Source organism: Dryobates pubescens, chromosome Z, assembly GCF_014839835.1.
Source record: "Dryobates pubescens isolate bDryPub1 chromosome Z, bDryPub1.pri, whole genome shotgun sequence".
In the NCBI taxonomy this organism is placed as follows: Eukaryota; Metazoa; Chordata; class Aves; order Piciformes; family Picidae; genus Dryobates; species Dryobates pubescens.
Window position 1 is genome coordinate 133,158,225 of NC_071657.1, and position 18,546 is coordinate 133,176,770.

The 18,546-nt window shown below is 47.9% G+C and overlaps 1 protein-coding gene across 1 annotated transcript in view; it reads left to right on the forward strand.

Annotated features, from left to right (window-relative positions):
- VWF (von Willebrand factor) overlaps window positions 1–18,546 on the forward strand; it is a 161,496-nt gene that overhangs the window by 64,731 nt on the left and 78,219 nt on the right. The window contains exons 17-25 of the mRNA XM_054177869.1: window positions 765–822; window positions 1,598–1,701; window positions 8,229–8,367; window positions 9,771–9,905; window positions 12,577–12,723; window positions 13,783–13,923; window positions 15,509–15,628; window positions 16,764–16,920; window positions 17,970–18,128. Of these exons, the coding sequence (XP_054033844.1) occupies window positions 765–822; window positions 1,598–1,701; window positions 8,229–8,367; window positions 9,771–9,905; window positions 12,577–12,723; window positions 13,783–13,923; window positions 15,509–15,628; window positions 16,764–16,920; window positions 17,970–18,128 (1,160 nt within the window). The remainder of the gene's footprint in view (window positions 1–764; window positions 823–1,597; window positions 1,702–8,228; window positions 8,368–9,770; window positions 9,906–12,576; window positions 12,724–13,782; window positions 13,924–15,508; window positions 15,629–16,763; window positions 16,921–17,969; window positions 18,129–18,546) is intronic.

The window sequence follows — 18,546 nt, forward strand, 5'->3', positions numbered from 1 at the left end:
CTGAGGGAGAGCAGGGTTAGACTGGAGCTTAGGAAGAAGTTCTTCAGTATGAGGGTGGTGAGACTCTGGAACAGGCTACCAAGGGAGGCTGTGGCTGCCTCCTCCCTGGAGACATTCAAGGCCAGGTTGGATGAGGCCTTGAGCAGCTGAGTCTAGATGAGAGAAATCACTGCCCATGGCAGGGAGGTTGGAGTAGATGATCTTTAAGGTCCCTTCCAATCAGAGCCATTCTAGGATTCTATGATCAGTAGGGAAAACTGAGAGAGAAAAAAAACTAGATGGACCATATTGATCTATTTCCAAGCAATAGAGAGTGGAATCATGTCTTAAGTGGATTGATATTTATCTTACCTTCTGTTTGAATAGGGGAGATGAATAAACAGGGATTTGGCAGAGAATGAGTGACTACTGCGATTTTCAGAGGCAAGAGTAGAGTAGAGTAGAGTAGAGTAGAATAGAATAGAATAGAATAGAATAGAATTAACCAGGTTGGAAGAGACCTTTGAGATCATTGAGTCCAACCTATCACCCAACACCATCTAAGCAACTAAACCATGGCACCAAGCACCCCATCCAGTCTCTTCCTAAACACCTCCAGTGATGGTGACTCCACCACCTCCCTGGGCAGCACATTCCAATGGCCAGCCTCTCTTTCTATGAAGTTTACAGGATGAAGGATTCTGGGGAGCTGTTGTCTGTGGCAAGAGAATCTGCATTTGCACTTGGGCTGTTCTGAGTCTGTGGCTCCCCCATTTCTTCCTCAGGGCTTGCATTTCAGTTTGCAGCCCTGCATCTGGCTGGTTTCCTGGTTTTGGTGTGGCTGTGAGAAGCACGTGCTGTTCACCTGCTCTCCATATTTAGGCTGCTCTGTTTCCTCTTCCCTGCATCTTTGATTTCTGTCAAATTGCACTTTCTCATCGTGACATTCTTTTACAATCTAATTTCATTGGTGAACTGCTGTTAGATTGGATGTTAGGAACAGGTTTGTGGCAGTTTAGGCTGGGTGCCTCCTGCTGCTGCCACGTAGGTTACACCTCCGGTGTCCTGAGTGTCCAGCTCTGTAGGTGGACACAGGAAATAGAATAGAATAGAATAGAATAGAATAGACCAGGATTTTGTGGTTTTTTTTCATTTCTCCCTAGTCCTATCACTTCCTGACACCCTAAAAAGTCCCTCCCCAGCTTTCTTGCAGGCCTCCTTCAGATACTGCAAGGCCACAAGAAGGTCTCCTTGGAGCCTTCTCTTCTCCAGGCTGAACAGCCCCAGCTCCCTCAGTCTGTCCTCACTGGAGAGGATCTTCAGCCCTCTGATCATCCTCGTGGCCCTTTTCTGGACACATTCCAGCATGTCCAGATCCTTTCTGTCACAGGGGCTCTAGGACTGGATGCAGTACTCCAGGTGGGGTCTCACCAGAGTGGAGTAGAAGGGGAGAATCACCTCCCTCGCCCTGCTGGCTATGCTTCTCTTGATGCAGCCCAGGATGGGATTGGCTTTCTGGGCTGCAAGGTCACACTGCTGGCTCATGTTGAGCTTCTCATCCACCAGCACCCCCAAGGGACACACTGGAGTGCATGCTGACCAACTGTGTTTTGCTTAGGTACGCCATGAAAACAAGTGTGTTGCTCCTGAGAGGTGCCCGTGCTTCCACAATGGGAGAGAGTATGCCAAGGGAGAAACAGTGACTAAAGACTGCAACACCTGGTGAGCCAATGGAACTTTTTCTGTTGTTTGCTTGTGTGTTTATGGTGTGTTTTTTCCCCCTCTAGGGTACCTAAATTATTGCTAATAAAGCCAAATATTGTTTGCTCTCTTCTGTATGAAGTTTTGCAGAGTAGCAATGCAGAGGTTGCAGAGAGCAGTCTAGTCCTTTTGCATCTGTATAAGGCACAGCATGCTGCAAGCTATACCTTACAAATAGTCTGTCACAGAATGGCTTAGGATGGAAGGCATCTCAGAGATCATCTGCTCCAAACTCTCCACTGTGGGCAGGGACACCTCTCTACCAGGCTTGGCTGCTCAAGGCTTCAGCATCCCCAGGGAGGAGGCAGCCACAGCCTCCCTGGGCAGCCTATTCTAGAGTCTCACCACCCTCATACTGAAGAACTTCTTCCTAAGATCCAGCTTGACCCTGCTCTCTGTCAGCTTCAAACCACTCCCACTTGTCCTGTCTCTAGAGACCCTGATGAAAAATCCCTCTGCAGCCTTCCTGTAGGATCCCTTCAGGTATTGGAAGGCAGCTCTAAGGTCCCCCACAGGGTCTTCTCTTCTCTAGGCTGAACACCCCCATCTCCCCCAGTCTATCCTCACAGCAGAGTTGTTCCACCCCTTGAGTCATCTTTGTGGCCTTCCATTGGAGTCCATCCAACAGCTGTGTGTCTTTACAGAACCTCTGTAGACACTGTGTAGTGGATTTGTTCCTTGATCTTGTAACACATGAACATTTGGTTCTTAAAAAGGAATCTTGTAGGCTCAAGAGTGTGGTAGTGTTGGGGGGGAAATTTCAATCCATCACAAAGAGAAAGTGCTGGGCTGTGAGATTTACATTGGTGTAAGCCCTCAGTATAGCCTTGAGTAAGGTATTAGGGAACTTGCTGCACTGGAGGTGCTCTGCTTTCCCTGTGTGCTCGTGGAGGGAATGGTGACTCGTTCCTGCAGAGATCCATCAGTGCAAGGTGTAGCACATACAGCCACTGGCAGCATGGAAACCCTTCACTTTGAACTTGGACTTCAGTATCTCTTGTACTGAAAAGTGCCTACCCAGATCTGTGGCACCTCCAGGAGCACAGAATTATAGGATGGTGTGAGTTGGAAGGGACCTCCAAAGGTCATCCAGTCTAACCCACTTGCACTGAGCAGGGACATCCTCCATTAGAGCAGGTTGCTCAGAGCCTCACCTTGAATATCTCCAGGGATGGAGCCTCAGCTACCTCCCTGGGAAACCTGTTGCAGCGTTCCACACCTTCATGCTAAAGAACTTGTTCCTAACATCCAATCTAAAGCTGCTCTTCTCACATTCCAAACCATTGTCACTCATCCTGTCACTGCAGGCCTTTGCAAACAGTCCCTCTGCAGCCTTCTTGGAGCCTCCTTCAGCTACTGGAAGGCTGCTCTTAAGTCTGCCTGGATCCTTCTCTTCTCCAGGCTGAACAACCCCAGCTCCCTCAGCCTGTCCTCATAGCAGAGCTGCTCCAGCCCCCTGATCATTTTCATGGCCCTCCTCTGGCCCTGCTCCATCAGGTCCATGTCCTTCCTGTGTTGAGGGGTCCAGAGCTGGATGCAGCACTCCAAGAGAAGTCTTACCAGTCGTAACCACATTGCTTCATTCTTGTAACCACCCTTTTGTTTCTGGCAATGCCCTTCTAAGTGAGATGCCCTCCAATACATAACATTTTCTTCAGTATCACAATCAAGCAAATCATAGAATCATAGAATCAACCAGGTTGGAAAAGGCCTCAGAGATCATCAAGTCCAACCTATCACCTAATACCTAACACCTCAAGACAACTAAGCCATGGCTCCAAGTGCCACATCCAATGTCCTTTTGAACACCTCCAGGGATGGTGACTCCACCACCTCCCTGGGCAGCACATTTCAATGGCCAATTACTCTTTCTGGGAAGAACTTTCTCCTCACCTCCAGCCTAAACTTCCCCTGGCACAGCTTGAGACTGTGTCCTCTTGTTCTGGTGCTGGTTGCCTGGGAGAAGAGATCAACCCCAACCTGGCTACAACCTCCTTTCAGGTAGTTGCAGGTAGTCTAAATCATAGAATGATCTGGGTTGAAAGGGACCTCCAATGGCCATCTAGTCCAGCCCCAAAATGTTAGCAATCATGGCTTTTTGTCTCATTGTTGGAAGTTATTATTAAGTTGTTATTATTCATATTTTAATTTTAGGCATTTTTCTTAAATATGCCAATAAAATTGGAATTCAGATCCCTTGATGTCACTGGGGCTCTTTTGAACATCAGACTGAAAAGTTTCAGGCCAATTCTCAACACAAGTCAAGACCAATGCCTCTTAGAAAGTGATGCTGGAAATTCCTGCTGCTTTGAGAAGGAATGGCCAAGCATGGGTTTAGGAAGGGCAGGTCCTGCCTGACCAACCTGATCTCCTTCTATGATCAGGTGACCCACCTGGTGGATGTGGGGAGGCCTGTGGATGTAGTCTACCTGGACCTCAGCAAGGCCTTTGACACCGTTCCCCACAGCAAACTCCTGGCCAAGCTGTCAGCCCATGGCTTGGATGGGAGCACACTGCGATGGGTTAGGAACTGGCTGGAGGGCCGAGCCCAGAGAGTGGTGGTGAATGGTGCCACATCCAGCTGGCAGCCAGTCACCAGTGGTGTGCCCCAGGGATCAGTGCTGGGCCCCATGCTCTTTAACATCTTTATTCATGATCTGGATGAGGATATTGTGTCCATCATCAGTAAATTTGCAGATGACACCAAGCTGGGGGCAGGAGTTGATCTGCTGGAGGGTAGAGAGGCTCTGCAGAGGGACCTCGACAGGCTGGGCAGATGGGCAGAGTCCAAGGGCATGAGATTGAACACATCCAAGTGCCGGGTTCTGCACATTGGCCACAGCAACCCCATGTAGTGCTACAGGCTGGGGTCAGAGTGGCTGGAGAGCAGAAAGGTGGAAAGGGACCTGGGGGTACTGGTCGATGGTAGGCTGAACATGAGCCTACAGTGTGCCCAGGTGGCAAAGAAGGCCAATGGCATCCTGGCCTGTATCAGGAACAGTGTGGCCAGCAGGAGCAGGGAAGTCATTGTGCCCTGTACTCAGCACTGGTTAGGCCGCACCTTGAGTCCTGTGTCCAGTTCTGGGCCCCTCAGTTTAGGAAGGATGTTGACTCACTGGAAGGTGTCCAGAGAAGGGCAACAAAGTTGGTGAGGGGTTTGGAGCACAAGCCCTATGAGGAGAGGCTGAGGGAGCTGGGGTTGCTCAGCCTGGAGAAGAGGAGACTTAGGGGTGACCTTATTGCTGTCTGCAACTACCTGAAAGGAGGTTGTAGATAGGCAGAGGTTGGTCTCTTCTCCCAGGCAACCAGCACCAGAACAAGAGGACACAGTCTCAGGCTGCACCAGGGGAGGTTTAGGCTGGCTGTTAGGAAGAAGTTCTGCACAGAGAGAGTGATTGCCCTTAGAATGTGCTGCCCAGGGATGTGGTGGAGTCACCATCATTGGAGGTGTTCAGGAGGAGACTTGATGGGGTGATTGGTCCCATAGTTTAGTTGATTAGGTGGTGTTGGATTGGGTGATGGGTTGGACGCGATGATCTTGAAGGTCTCTTCCAACCTGGTCTGGTCTATCCTATCCTATCCTATCCTATCCTATCCTATCCTATCCTATCCTATCCTATCCTATCAAGACTGGAAAGCCTGCTTTTTTTTTTTTTGGGGGGGGGGGGGGGCAAATCTTCCCTTTCTTTTGTGCTTTCTCTTAGCTTTTTTGCACTGCTGTTGCAGGAGTTCTCATTCTCACTTGTTCTTAGCCAGATGTGAACACCTGCAAACTCAATATATGAGGCAGAGGTGTCAGATTTGGCATTTGCATGCAGCTTTGCATGTGGGAGGCTCTAATTCAGGAACAACGGAATGTCTCCGAGTCGAAGCCAGTGGCAAAGCTTTTGTTCTGCTCCCTGCTGGGATTTCATTGTAGAGCTCAGTGAAAATTTTGCAATAACATTTACAAAGCAGTTCAAGGCAGAAATTTGCTAATATGAATTTTGTTGTACAATGGACTGCACGATCTGCCCATGCACATGGAGAGCAGATCTTGCGTCTTGCTCTGCCTGGTAGCAGAGATTTCATAGCAAGAGGGTGCAGCAGGGTTCCTGTTCCTGGAATGTCATTCTTTGAACAAAAGGTATTGCACAATGTTATTTGTGATCAGGATTAAACAACCCTTGTGCTTGGGTTAAAGCATTCACAGACATCGCAGAAACACTCAGGTTGAAAAGACCCTCAGGATCACCAAGACCAACCAAGAACCTACTCTACAAGGTTCACCCCTAAACCATAGCCCCAGGCACCACATCCAAACCACCTTGAAACACATCCAGGCTTGGGGACTCAGCCACCTGCCTGGGCAGCACATTCCAATGCCTGACCCCTCTTGCTGTGAAAAAAAATTTCCTAATGTCCAGTCTAAACCTACCCAGTGGCAGCTTGAGGCCATTCCCTCTTGTTCTATCACTAATTACCTGTGAGAAGAGACCAGCACCAACCTCTCCTCAATGTCCTTTCAGGTAGTTGTAGAGAGCAATGAGGTCTCCCCTCAGCCTCCTCCAATCTAACCATCCCCAGCTCCTTCAGTCACTCTTCATAAGATGTATTCTCCAGGCATTACTAGAGAACTCAGTTCAGTACTCAATTTTTCTTTGCTTAAGCAATTTGATCTTGGGAAAATGCTTCAGGTTTTTTCATCCCCGAGTTTGACATCTGTAAAGCAGGGACAGGCTTCCCCTTTCCCTGTCCTTAAAGAGCTTGATTGGAAAAATCCATGGGGCAAGTGAGGGTCTCCACCTGCATTCATACAGTATTGAGCAGATAAATGTTTCCCCAACCTTAAGCAAGAGGCTGTTTAATTGATTATTAAATTGCTGTTACTATTAAATTAGATTTTTAGATCACAGAATCACACAGAATCACAGAATCACCACGGTTGGAAGAGACCTCAAAGATCACTGAGTCCAACCTGTCACCATAGACCTCATGACTAAACCATGGCACCAAGTGCCACATCCAATCCCCTCTTGAACACCTCCAGGGATGGTGACTCCACCACCTCCCTGGGCAGCACATTCCAATGGCTAACAACTCTCTCTGTGAAGAACTTTCTCCTCACCTCCAGGCTAAACTTCCTCTGGCACAGCTTGAGACTGTGTCCTCTTGTTCAGGTGCTGGTTGCCTGGGAGAAGAGACCAATCCCCATCCAGCTACAACCTCCTTTCAGGTAGTTGTAGACAGCAAGAAGGTCACCCCTGAGCCTCCTCTTCTCCAGGCTAAGCAAGCCCAGCTCCCTCAGCCTCTCCTCACAGGGCTGTGCTCAAGGCCTCTCCCCAGCCTCCTTGCCCTTCTCTGGACACGTTCTAGAGTCTCAATGTCCTTCTTAAACTGAGGGGCCCAGAACTGGACACAGGACTCAAGGTGTGCCCCTCAAGGAGCACAATGACTTCCCTGTTCCTGCTGGCCACACTATTCCTAATGCAGGCCAGGATGCCATTGGCCTTCTTGGCCTCCTGGGCACACTGCTGGCTCATGTTTAGGTGGCTGTCAATCAGCACCCCCAGGTCCCTTTCCGTTTGGCAGCTCTCAGCCACTCCGTCCCCAGCCTGTATGCTGTCACATGATATTTTAATTCCCCCAGATTAAGCACAAAGAAAAGAGTGAGATTATTTTATTCTTCATTGACTTTGGTTTTTATTTGTCTCTTTTTCCAAAGTTCATCCAGTCCAATCCCCCTGCAGTCAGCAGGGACATCCTCCACTAGAACAGGTTGTTCAGGAGTCTTATCCAGCCTGACTGAGTATCTCCAGGCACGGGGCCTCAACCACCTCCCTGGGCAACCTGTTGCAGTGTCCCACCGCCCTCATGCTAAACAAGTTGTTCCTCACATCCAATCTAAAGCTGCTCTTCTCTCATTTCAAACCATTGCCCCTTGTCCTATCACTGCAGGTCTCTGTAAACAATCCCTCTGCAGCCTTCCTGGAGCCCCCTTCAGCTACTGGAAGGCCACTATTAGGGCTTACTGGATGGACAGCATCCCAGAAAACTGCAGAGATTCTTCACAGAGCTGCAGCTGATGGCTGGGTTTAGACACACGGGAGGCACAATGCTGATGTTTAGTCTGCAGTTGGATATTCCCTGGTCCAGACCTAGGAAAAAGGCAAAATAATAGCTTGCCACCACTGGTGTGTCTTCTGGAGAGTGTAGAAACTGGAGGCAGAAACATTTCTCTTTTGCTTTGTTTAGGTGAGGAGAATGTTCTTCACAGAGAGAGCTGTTAGCCATTGGAATGTGCTGCCCAGGGAGGTGGTGGAGTCGCCATCCCTGGAGGTGTTCAAGAGGGGATTGGACGTGGCACTTGGTGCCATGGTTTAGTCATGAGGTCTGTGCTGACAGGTTGGACTCGATGATCTTTGAGGTCTCTTCCAACCTTGGTGACTCTGTGATTCTGTGATCTTGAATAAATGATAACTGTCACTAACTCATTGTCTCTGTTGCAGTGTGTGTCATGGCAGAAAGTGGAACTGCACCCAGAATGAATGTGATGGAACCTGTACAGTGATTGGCACTGCTCACTATGTCACCTTTGATGGGCTGAAATACAAGTTTGCAGGAAACTGTCAGTATGTGTTAGTCCAGGTAAGAATACATCAAATGTGTCCTGAGTTAATTGAAGGTGTTTTATACTGGCAAAGCAGCCCAGCACTTGGAGAAATTATTCTTAATTGCTACAGCAATAAGAATGGCAGAGAACAGGGCTGGAGCACCTCTCCTACAAGGGCAGGCTGAGAGAGTTGGGCTTGTTCAGTTTGGAAAAGAGAAGGCTCCAGTGAAACCATAGAGCAGTCTACCAGTACCTGAGGGGAGCCTGGAAGATAGCCAGGAAGGGACTTTTTACAAGGGCCTGTAGTGATAGGATGAGAAGGAATGAGGATAGGATGAGACTGGAGACTAGGAAGAAATTCTTGAGAGTGAGGGTGGTGAGGCACTGGAACGGGTTGCTCAGGGAGGCTGTGGATGCCCTGGAGGTGTTCAGGGCAAGGCTGGATGAGGTCCTGAGCAACCTGCTCTGGTGGAAGGTGTCCCTGCCCATGGCTGGGGGTGTTGAGGCTAGGTGACTTTTAAGGTCACTTCCAATCCAAACCATTCTATGGATCTAATGAACCATGTGTCCTTCTGGCCAGAGATTACATGGGGTACAAGGATTGGACGTGGCACTTGAAGCCATGGTTTGGCTGTCATGAGGTATTAGGTGATAGGATAGAATAGAATAGAATTAACCAGGTTGGAAAAGACCTCAGAGATCATCAAGTCCAACCTACCACCCAACACCATCTAATCAAATAAACCATGGCTCCAAATGCCCTAGCCAGTCTCCTTTTAAACACCTCCAGTGATGGTGACTCCACCACCTCCCTGGGCAGCACATTCCAATGGCCAATCTCTCTTTCTATGAAGATCTTCTTCCTAACATTTAGCCTAAACCTCCCGTGGCACAGCTTGAGACTGTGTCCTCTTGTTCTGGTGCTGGTTGCCTGGGAGAAGAGACCAACCCCCACCTGGTTACCACCTCCCTTCAGGTAGCTGTAGACAGCAATAAGGTCTCCCCTGAGCCTCCTCTTCTCCAGGCTAAGCAACCCCAGCTCCCTCAGCCTCTCCTCACAGGGCTGTGCTCCAAACCCCTCCCCAGCTTTGTTGCCCTTCTCTGGACACCTTCCAGCAACTCAACATCTTTCCTAAACTGAGTGACCCAGAACTGGACACAGGACTCAAGGTGTGGCCTAACCAGTGCTGAGCACAGGGGCAGAATGACCTCCCTGCTCCTCCTGGCCATACTGTTTGTGATGCAGGCCAGGATGCCATTGGCCTTCTTGGCCACCTGGGCACACTGCTGGCTCATGGACTTGATGATCTCTGAGGTCTTTTCTAACCTGGTTGATTCTATGATTCTATGATTTGAGCCTTCCTTTTTCTCCCCTGCTCTGTGTGTGTGCTTCAGATGTTCCACACTAATGAGTCATTCATTTATTTCCTTCTGATAGGATTTCTGCAAGGATAACTCTGGAACATTCAGGATACTCATCTCAAATGAAGGCTGTGGCTTCACAGGGGAGAAGTGCACCAAAAGGGTTCTCCTTCTGTATGGAGGTGGGGAAACAGAGCTGTTCAATGGAAACGTACGTATGCTTCTGCTCTCTTGCTCTCCTTTCATTGGTGCAAAGAATCTCAAGTTGTTTAATGGGATGAGGCATGAATGACCCTCATGCTCCACGGATCCTGACAATCAGATGATGAAATGGAGAGATTAGCAGGATTATGATTGCCCATTGGTGCTCCCAGATGTACCATGTCCTTTCGGTGTTTCTGCTTGATGCCACCAATTGTATCTCTGTTAGGAATGCTGTTCAGTTCAGGCTCCCGTGAGGAATGCCCTTTCTAAACAGCAGAAATGGAGAGGGGATTCTGCCACTTTGCTATGGTGAGACCCCTTCTGCAGTGCTGCATTCAGCTCTTGAGCCATCAATACAGAGAGGATGTTGACTTGATGGAGCGGGTCCAGAGGAGGGCCATGAAAATGAGCAGTGGGTTGGAACTGCTGTGCTATGAGGGCAGGCTGAGGGAGCTGGAGTTGTTCAGCCTGTGCTGTGAGGGCAGGCTGAGAGAGCTGGAGTTGTTCAGCCTAGAGAAGAGAAGTTTCCAGGCAGACCTAAGAGCAGCCTTCCGGCAGCTGCAGGGGGCTCCAAGAAGGCTGCAGAGGGACTGTTTGCAAAGGCCTGCAGTGACAGGATGAGGGACAATGGTTTGAAATGAGAGGAGAGCAGATTGAGATTGGATGTGAGGAACAAATTGTTTAGCATGAGAGTGGTGGAACCCTGCAACAGGTTTCCCAGGGAGGTAGTTGAGGCCCCATCCCTGGAGATATTCAAGGTGAGGCTTGACAAGACTCTGAGCAACCTGATCTATTTGAAGATGCCCCTGCTGACTGCATGGGGGTTGGCCTAGATGACCTTTGGAGATCCCATCCAACACAAACCATTCTATGATTCTAAACTTGGGAGGTCTGAATCAATTTTAAGCAAGATTAAGTGTAAGGATTAAAGGATTTTAGGGGTTGGAAGTGACCTCTGGGATCTTAACATTCTTACTAAAAGACCTTGAAGGCCAACTTTAGGAGATCCTTGGAGGATGTGAGCTGTCTTCTCCTGGGATGGAAGTTCCTGGTAATGACCCAGAGATGGAGGGAATTGAATTATGGTGCTAAGCTTTAACTGAATAATAGGGATAAAGAAATATTTTGCCCTCAAACTAGGGAGTAAGTGATTGGTTTATGGCCTCCTCTTTCCCCCTTCACTCCTTGTACTGATGGAAAGCTTTCATCTGCCTCATTCACAATTAAGCAGCTTTCAGTGCATGCATTAATGGTGCCTGAATTAACAGCCAAGCCAGATTTTTCTCTCCAAAAGTAGCTAGTAATCCTGTTGGAATTATTGTTGAAAGGAGATTAGGGTGTGAAGGAAAGCAGTTTAAATTAATCTCTTAAGTTTTCAGTAGCTGCAGGCAGTGAATTTGCAGCCAGATGGGAAGAGGCAAGCTGGAGAAGTGAAAGTGATGGAAAAAGGAAGCGACACCAAAAGGAATGGCTCAGAATTTTTCCCTTTGGTCCTTCCTGACTTCAGAATCAGGAAGGTGGTCCTTCAAAGTCCCCTGATGGCATGTGGTTCTCCCAGTACACATCACACTTAAGCCTAGCTAGCCCTTTCTGTGGCTACCTGCCTCAAGAACTGAGGATTGTTAGTTTCCCAACCAGCAGTGCTTGGAGGGTTGTGCTGCCATTCAGGGAGACCTAGACAGGCTGGGAGAAATGGAATGAAATTCAACAAGGGCAAGGGTAGAGTCTTGCACCTGGGGAAGAACAACCCCATGGAGCAGTATAGGTTGGGGACTGACCTATTGGAGAGCAGTGAAGGGGAAAAGAACCTGGGGGTCCTAGTGGATGGAAGGTTGACCCTGAGCCAGCAATGTGCTCTTGTGGCCAAGAAAGTCAATGCCATTCTGGGATGGATTACAAGGGCTGTGGTCAGTAGGTAAAGAGAGGTTCTCCTGCCCCTCTACTCTGCCCTGCTGAGGCCACATCTGGAATATTGTGTCCAGTTCTGGGCCCCTCACTTCAAGAATGACCTCAGGGAACTGGTTGAGAGAGCCCAGTGCAGAGTCACAACAATGATGAAGGGAGTGGAACATCTTCCTTATGAGGAGAGTCTGAGGGAGCTGAGGATCTTTAGCTTGGAGCACTGGAGCCTGAGGGGTGACCTCATTCATGTTTATAAAGATGTGCAGGGTGAGTGCCAAGAGGATGGAGCCAGGCTCTGCTGGGTGATGCCCAATGACAGCACAAGGGGGACTGGATGGAATCTGAGGCATAGGAAGTTCCATGGAAATGGGAGGAAACATCAGTGTGAGGGTGACAGAGCACTGGAACAGGCTGCCCAAGGGGGGATTGTGGAGTCTCCCTCTCTGGAGATATTCAAGACCTGCCTGGATGTGCTCCTTTGTGACCTGCTCTAGCTGATCCTGCTCTGGCAGGGGCGTTGGACTGGATGATCTTTTGAGGTCCCTTCCAACCCTTAACAGTCTGTGTGATTCTGTGTGAAAACCAAAGCATAGTAACACACTAAACCACCAATCAAACACTAAACCTGTAGTCAATTTGCTACACCCTGTGCTCCTTATCAGCCCTCATCAGCCCATTTTGTGTCCCACTGGGAAAGTGACCTGTGTGAAGCTGTACCTGTGTGAATTTGTACTTAGAGATACACTCACTTGCACCCTATGCTGTTTCTTGCCCAGGTGAACATCAAAGTACCTCCTAAGGATGGCAATGATATAGAAGTGATGAGGTCTGGCCGTTACTACATGATTTTACTGGGCAAAAGCATCAGTGTGACCTGGGACCTGGCCATGGGAGTCTCAGTTATCTTAAAAGGCAATTTCAAAGTAGGTGATTGGGGTTTTTTATGCTTTACTTCTCTTTGTCTCTATAGAATGCACTTAGCCTGTCTCTGGGGAATGTTCTTTATGCAAACATGCTGCTAGATCTCCATGGAGCATTAGGGGCTTGCTTGAAAATGAAATGATGTTTTGGTAATACTCAAAGGGCTGCTTACTTTCCTGGTAGTTCAGCTTCAAGGTGTAGATTCTGGGTCATTGGAGAGGAGCTATGACAGAAAGGATGACTGCTGTGGTGCCTCAGAATAACTAAGCCTTGGCTGATTCCTTCTGTATTCAATAAGAGCAGTATAAGGAGTCAGGTTTAGTAGTGATGGGATTGTAGGGACAGACTCCAAACAGAGCCAACAGGCACCAATGATCAGCCTTGTTGTCTCACTTCCTAGTCTGTGTCCAGAGAAGGACCACAAGGATGATCAGAGGGCTCCAGCACTTCTCCTACGAGGACAGACTGAGAGAGTTGGGGTTGTTCAGTCTGGAGAAGAGGTGACCTTATTGTGGCCTTCCAGTATCTGAAGGGAGCCTACAAGAAAGCTGGGGAGGGACTTTTTAGGGTGTTGGGTAGTGATAGGAATAGGGGAAATGGATCCAAGCTGGAAGAGGGAAGATTCAGATTGGATGTTAGGAAGAAGTTCTTCCCCATGAGGGTGGTGAGACACTGGCACAGGCTGCCCAGGGAGGTGGTAGAAGCCTCATCCCTGGAGGTTTGTAAGGCCAGGCTGGATGTGGCTCTGGGCAACCTGATCTAGTGTGAGGTGTCCTTGCCCATGGCAGGGGGGTTGGAACTTGATGGTCCTGGAGGTCCCTTCCAACCCTGACAATTCTGTGAGACAGGTATAGTCCTACTTTCAGCTAAGGAGATTTGGAACAGGAGCTTAACTTTCTCTGTGACAGACTGTTCATTTTAGTGAATTTGGCAAGGCCAGAGATAATTCAGTTTTCAAACTTCAGGCCACTGAAGCATCAGGCTACAAAGTCTTCTTCACAAAGCCCTAAGGCAGCCCACAGATGGAAGATTGATGCATTTTGTGTTTCTTTCCCTGCAAGGATCAAGTGTGTGGTCTGTGTGGAAATTTTGATGGAATCCAAAACAATGATTTGACCAGCAGCAATGAACACCTTGAAGTAGATCCAGTTGACTTTGGGAATTCTTGGAAAGTTAATCCATACTGTGCTGATGTTGAAAAGGTGATGGTGAATGAACTGTGAAAACTAATTAATGGGGAGGGGGGGAGGAGGGGGCTTTACAGCATCACTCAAGAGCAGGCAGGGAGATTTGAAAGGATGAGAAGCAAATAGAAAGGAATTCCTTCCCCCATGTCTTGTTTTTTTTTTACCAACTCATATTCATTCTGGAAAATGTGATAAAAGATCAATTAGCTTATTGAAGGCCTCTGGGCTTTGGATGAATTACAAAACAGCCAATCTGTGCTGTAGAGGCTGTGCACAGAGCTTGCCAGCCCAGATGCTTGAAATCCAGGTGTGACTGGAAATATCATTTTAGAGCTTAACTCAACACACACACAAACCAAACCAACCCCCCACCCCCCCAAAGCTGTGATTTTCAGACAGGGGGAGTTCAGATAAAAATGTTGTGTGTTCCTATCCAGATTTCAGATCTTAGCCTGGGTGGACTGTTAATGAGCAACTGATTGTGCAGGGTGGTTTCTTTCTATGTGCTTCTTGATCTTGTTTTTAAAGAGCATTCAGGTATTCTTTCCAGCTTGGAGAGGCCTGAACAGAATCAAAAGCAAGAGGGAAGACTCTGCTTTTGAATTTTGAGGAACTTACCATCAGAAAGTGTGATTTTGTTCCCCTGGTGCCTGAGGTTGGGTGAATTCACAGGCTACCAGCTAGGCTACATCAGGATTTATTTGCTTTCTTAATTCCAAATGCAGGGTTTGAAAAGGATGAAATGAAATAACAGAAATGTCTCCAGCTGGAAAATAATTATGGCCAAAAATATTTCTTTGAGGAAACAACTTGAAGCCAAACTTGTTTTGGTGTTTGTTCTACACATTGGCCAAAGCAACCCCATGCAGTGCTACAGGCTGGGGGCAGAGTGGCTGGAGAGCAACCAGGCAGAAAGGGACCAGGGGGACTGGTTGATAGTAGGCTGAACATGAGCCAGCAGTGTGCCCAGGTGGCCAAGAAGGCCAATGGCATCCTGGCCTGCATCAGGAACAGTGTGGCCAGCAGGAGCAGGGAAGTCATCCTGCCCTGGACTCTGCACTGGTTAGGCCACACCTTGAGTCCTGTGTCCAGTTCTGGGACCCTCAGTTTAGGAAAGATGTTGAGTTGCTGGAAGGTGTCCAGAGAAGGGCAACAAAGCTGGGGAGGGGTTTGGAGCACAGCCCTGTGAGGAGAGGCTGAGGGAGCTGGGGTTGCTTAGCCTGGAGAAGAGGAGGCTCAGAAGAGACCTTCTTGCTCTCTACAACTCCCTGAAGGGAGGTTGTAGCCAAGTGGCGGTTGGTCTCTTCTCCCAGGCAACCAGTGCCAGAACAAGAGGACAGGGGGGTTGTAATTAGATGATCTTTGAGGTCCCTTCCAACCCTAACAATTCTATGAGCTGGGGAATATGTAGGAGGTGACCTGCCCTATTCTGTTCTGCCATGGCAGGATCTATGCCTGGCATGTAACTGCACTCAGGGAAACTGTTTCCTTTGTAATGAAAACTGTCTAGGGCTAGTGAGTCTCTTACTTTGGTTTCAAGAGTCCTGAGGTCCTGAATGCAAGGCTAATGTGATGTCTGCTTGTCCCTTGAAATATTAAGCCCAACCAGCAACAGACCTTGACGTCTCCACTGTGTGATGGGAATGTAGTGAAGCAGATGATGGTAGAAACCTCATGCAACATTTTGGCTGGGGAGCTCTTTGAAGAATGCACAAAACTTGTGAGTATTGTCTTGTGCTTCCCCTTCTCCAGTTCTGCCTGATCCCTGGTGCCACTGATTACAGCTGAGGGGAAAAGCGTGGTCATGCTAATAGCACACAGGGCTTGGAGGAAGCTGAGTAAGTCTCATTTTCCCCTCTCAGCTTGTCCTGTGGCTGGTGCTTCATGGGAAAATGCAGGATAGCACCTGGCAGTAACTTACAGAATAACTTGTGGGGTAGTAAGTTATAGAACAACTTTTATGGGGTGGTAAGGTATAGAATGACTTTTGTGTGAAGGAAGCTTCACTCTGAACTCTAGAGACTGACTCAGGAAGTCAAGAACTTCATGAGGAGAGGACCTGAGCTTCAGGTAATGTCATTCAGAGTGAATTCCACCCAAGCCACTGGACAAGAAGGTATAAGGACAGGGCCCTAGAAAATACAAACCTATTCCCATGTGGGGAATATTAAGGGACAATAAACTTCAGTGTATATAGCAGCATTGAGAATGGACTCCTTGCTGCTGTCAACAAAAAGATCTGCACTGATTTATGTGGTACCTCAAGCCTTGGCACATGGAAGGGTCTAATCATCTGAACAGTAAATATGTCTGCAAGAAGGAGATGAAGGGAATCATTGATTGAATCCCCATCCCTGGAGGGATTTAAAAGATGCAGAGATGTGGTTGCAAGAGACATGGTTGAGCACCAGACATTGGAGACCTTTAAGACTTGGTCTTAAAGATCACAATGCTGGAGAAGAGGAGGCTCAAGGGAGACCTTATTGCTCTCTACAACTTCCTGAAAGGAGGTGGGGGCTGGTCTTTCCTCCCAGGCAACCAGCACCAGAACAAGAGGACACAGTCTCAAGCTGCACCAGGAGAGGTTTAGGCTGGAGGTGAGGAGAAAGTTCTTCCCAGAAAGACTAATTGGCCATTGGAATGTGCTGCCCAGGGAGGTGGTGAAGTCACTGTATTTGGTGGTGTTCATAAAAGGATTGGATGTAGCACTGGAAGCCATGGTTTAGTTGTCAGGAGGTATTAGGTATTGGGTAATAGGCTGGACTTCATGATCTCTGAGGTGTTTTCCAACATGGTTGATTCCATGAATGCTATGATTCCATGAGTGACCTGGACCATATATTTCTCTTTTGCAGGTAAATCCTGAGCCCTACATAGATATTTGCATGTATGACACCTGTGCTTGTGAATCTATTGGGGACTGTGCTTGCTTCTGTGATGCCATAGCAGCCTATGCACACGTGTGTGCACAGAAAGGGGTTGCTGTCCACTGGAGATCAGCAACTCTGTGCCGTAAGTAGGGGAGGGAGGGGGAGGAATTGAGTGGAAAGGCTCAGGGTTTGTAATCAGGGAGCTGTTGGCTCAGACTTCAGCTCTTCTCCTGCAAAATAAGTTTCATTATGTGAGAAATGTAAATGTCAAGAAGTGGCCTAGGCCGGGGGCATTTAAAAACCAAAAGCAGATAAAAAAGATTATATATATCTATTTCTATAGATAGAAAGAGAGATTGCCCATTGGAATTGGCTGCCCAGGGAGGTGGTGGAGTCACCATCCCTGGAGGTGCTTAGGAATAGACTGGATGAGGCACTTGGTGCCATGGTTTAGTTGATTAAATGGTGTTGGATGATAGGTTGGACTCGATGATCTCAAAGGTCTTTTCCAACCTGGTTAGTTCTATTCTATTCTATTCTATTCTATTCTATTCTATTCTATTCTATTCCATTCCATTCCATTCCATTCCATTCCATTCCATTCCATTCCATTCTTTCTATCCAACCCCCTCTTAAGTCAGCAGGGCATCCTCCACTAGATCAGGATGCTTAGAGCCTTGTTGAGCCTCACCTTGAATATCTCCAGGGATGGGGCCTTTTCCAACCTGGTCTGGTCTAATCCAGTCTAGTCCACTCCACTCTACTCATTCAATTCAATTCAATTCAATTCAATTCAATTCAATTCAATTCAATTCAATTCAACTCTATTCTATTCTATTCTATTCTATTCTATTCTATTCTATTCTATTCTATTCTATTCTATTCTATCCTATTCTATCCTATTCTATTCTATCCTATTCTATTCTATCCTATCCTATCCTATCCTATCCTATCCTATCCTATCCTATCCTATCCTATCCTATCCTATCCTATCCTATCCTATCCTATCCTATCCTATCCTACTCTACTCTATCCTATTCTACTCTACTCTACTCTATCCTATTCTACTCTATTCTATTCTTTACCTGTGCATATGTGCTCCACTTTATAACAAGTTCAGTGTCATAGCTCTGAGAGGCACCCACTCTGCTTAGAAATTGGTTTTCACCTCTGATTTTCTTCACTGTCTAGCACAAAGCTGTCAGGACCTGAATAAGCAGGAGTTAGATTATCAGTGTGAATGGAGGTATAACAGCTGTGGACCTGCTTGTCCCACGACGTGCCAGCACCCACAGCCTTTGGAGTGCCCTCTGCGGTGTGTGGAAGGATGCCACGTACATTGTCCTGCAGGTAAGGCCACCTTTTGCTCCAAGCAGGTGATTTCAGGGGGTTTCTGGGTTTGGGGTTTTTGTTGTGGTTTTTGTTTGTTTGTTTGTTTGCTTGCTTGCTTCTTTTAGTTATTATTGTTTTGATCTCCTCCTGGTACTTGTAGGTTTTGCTGTAAAATAATTTTTTCCTCTACTACATCGCCTGCTGCTCCAGGTGAGGTCTCACCAGAGCAAAGTGGCAGAATCACCTCCCTCCATCTGCTGGCCACACTGCTTTTGATGCAGTTGAATCCTAGGCTGCATCAAAAGCAATGTGGCCCAGAAGGCCAAGAGAGGGGATTCTGCCACTTTGCTGTGGTGAGACCTCATCTGCAGTGCTGCATCCAGCTCTGGAGCCCTCAACACATGAAGGACATGGACCTGATGGAGCAGGGCCAGAG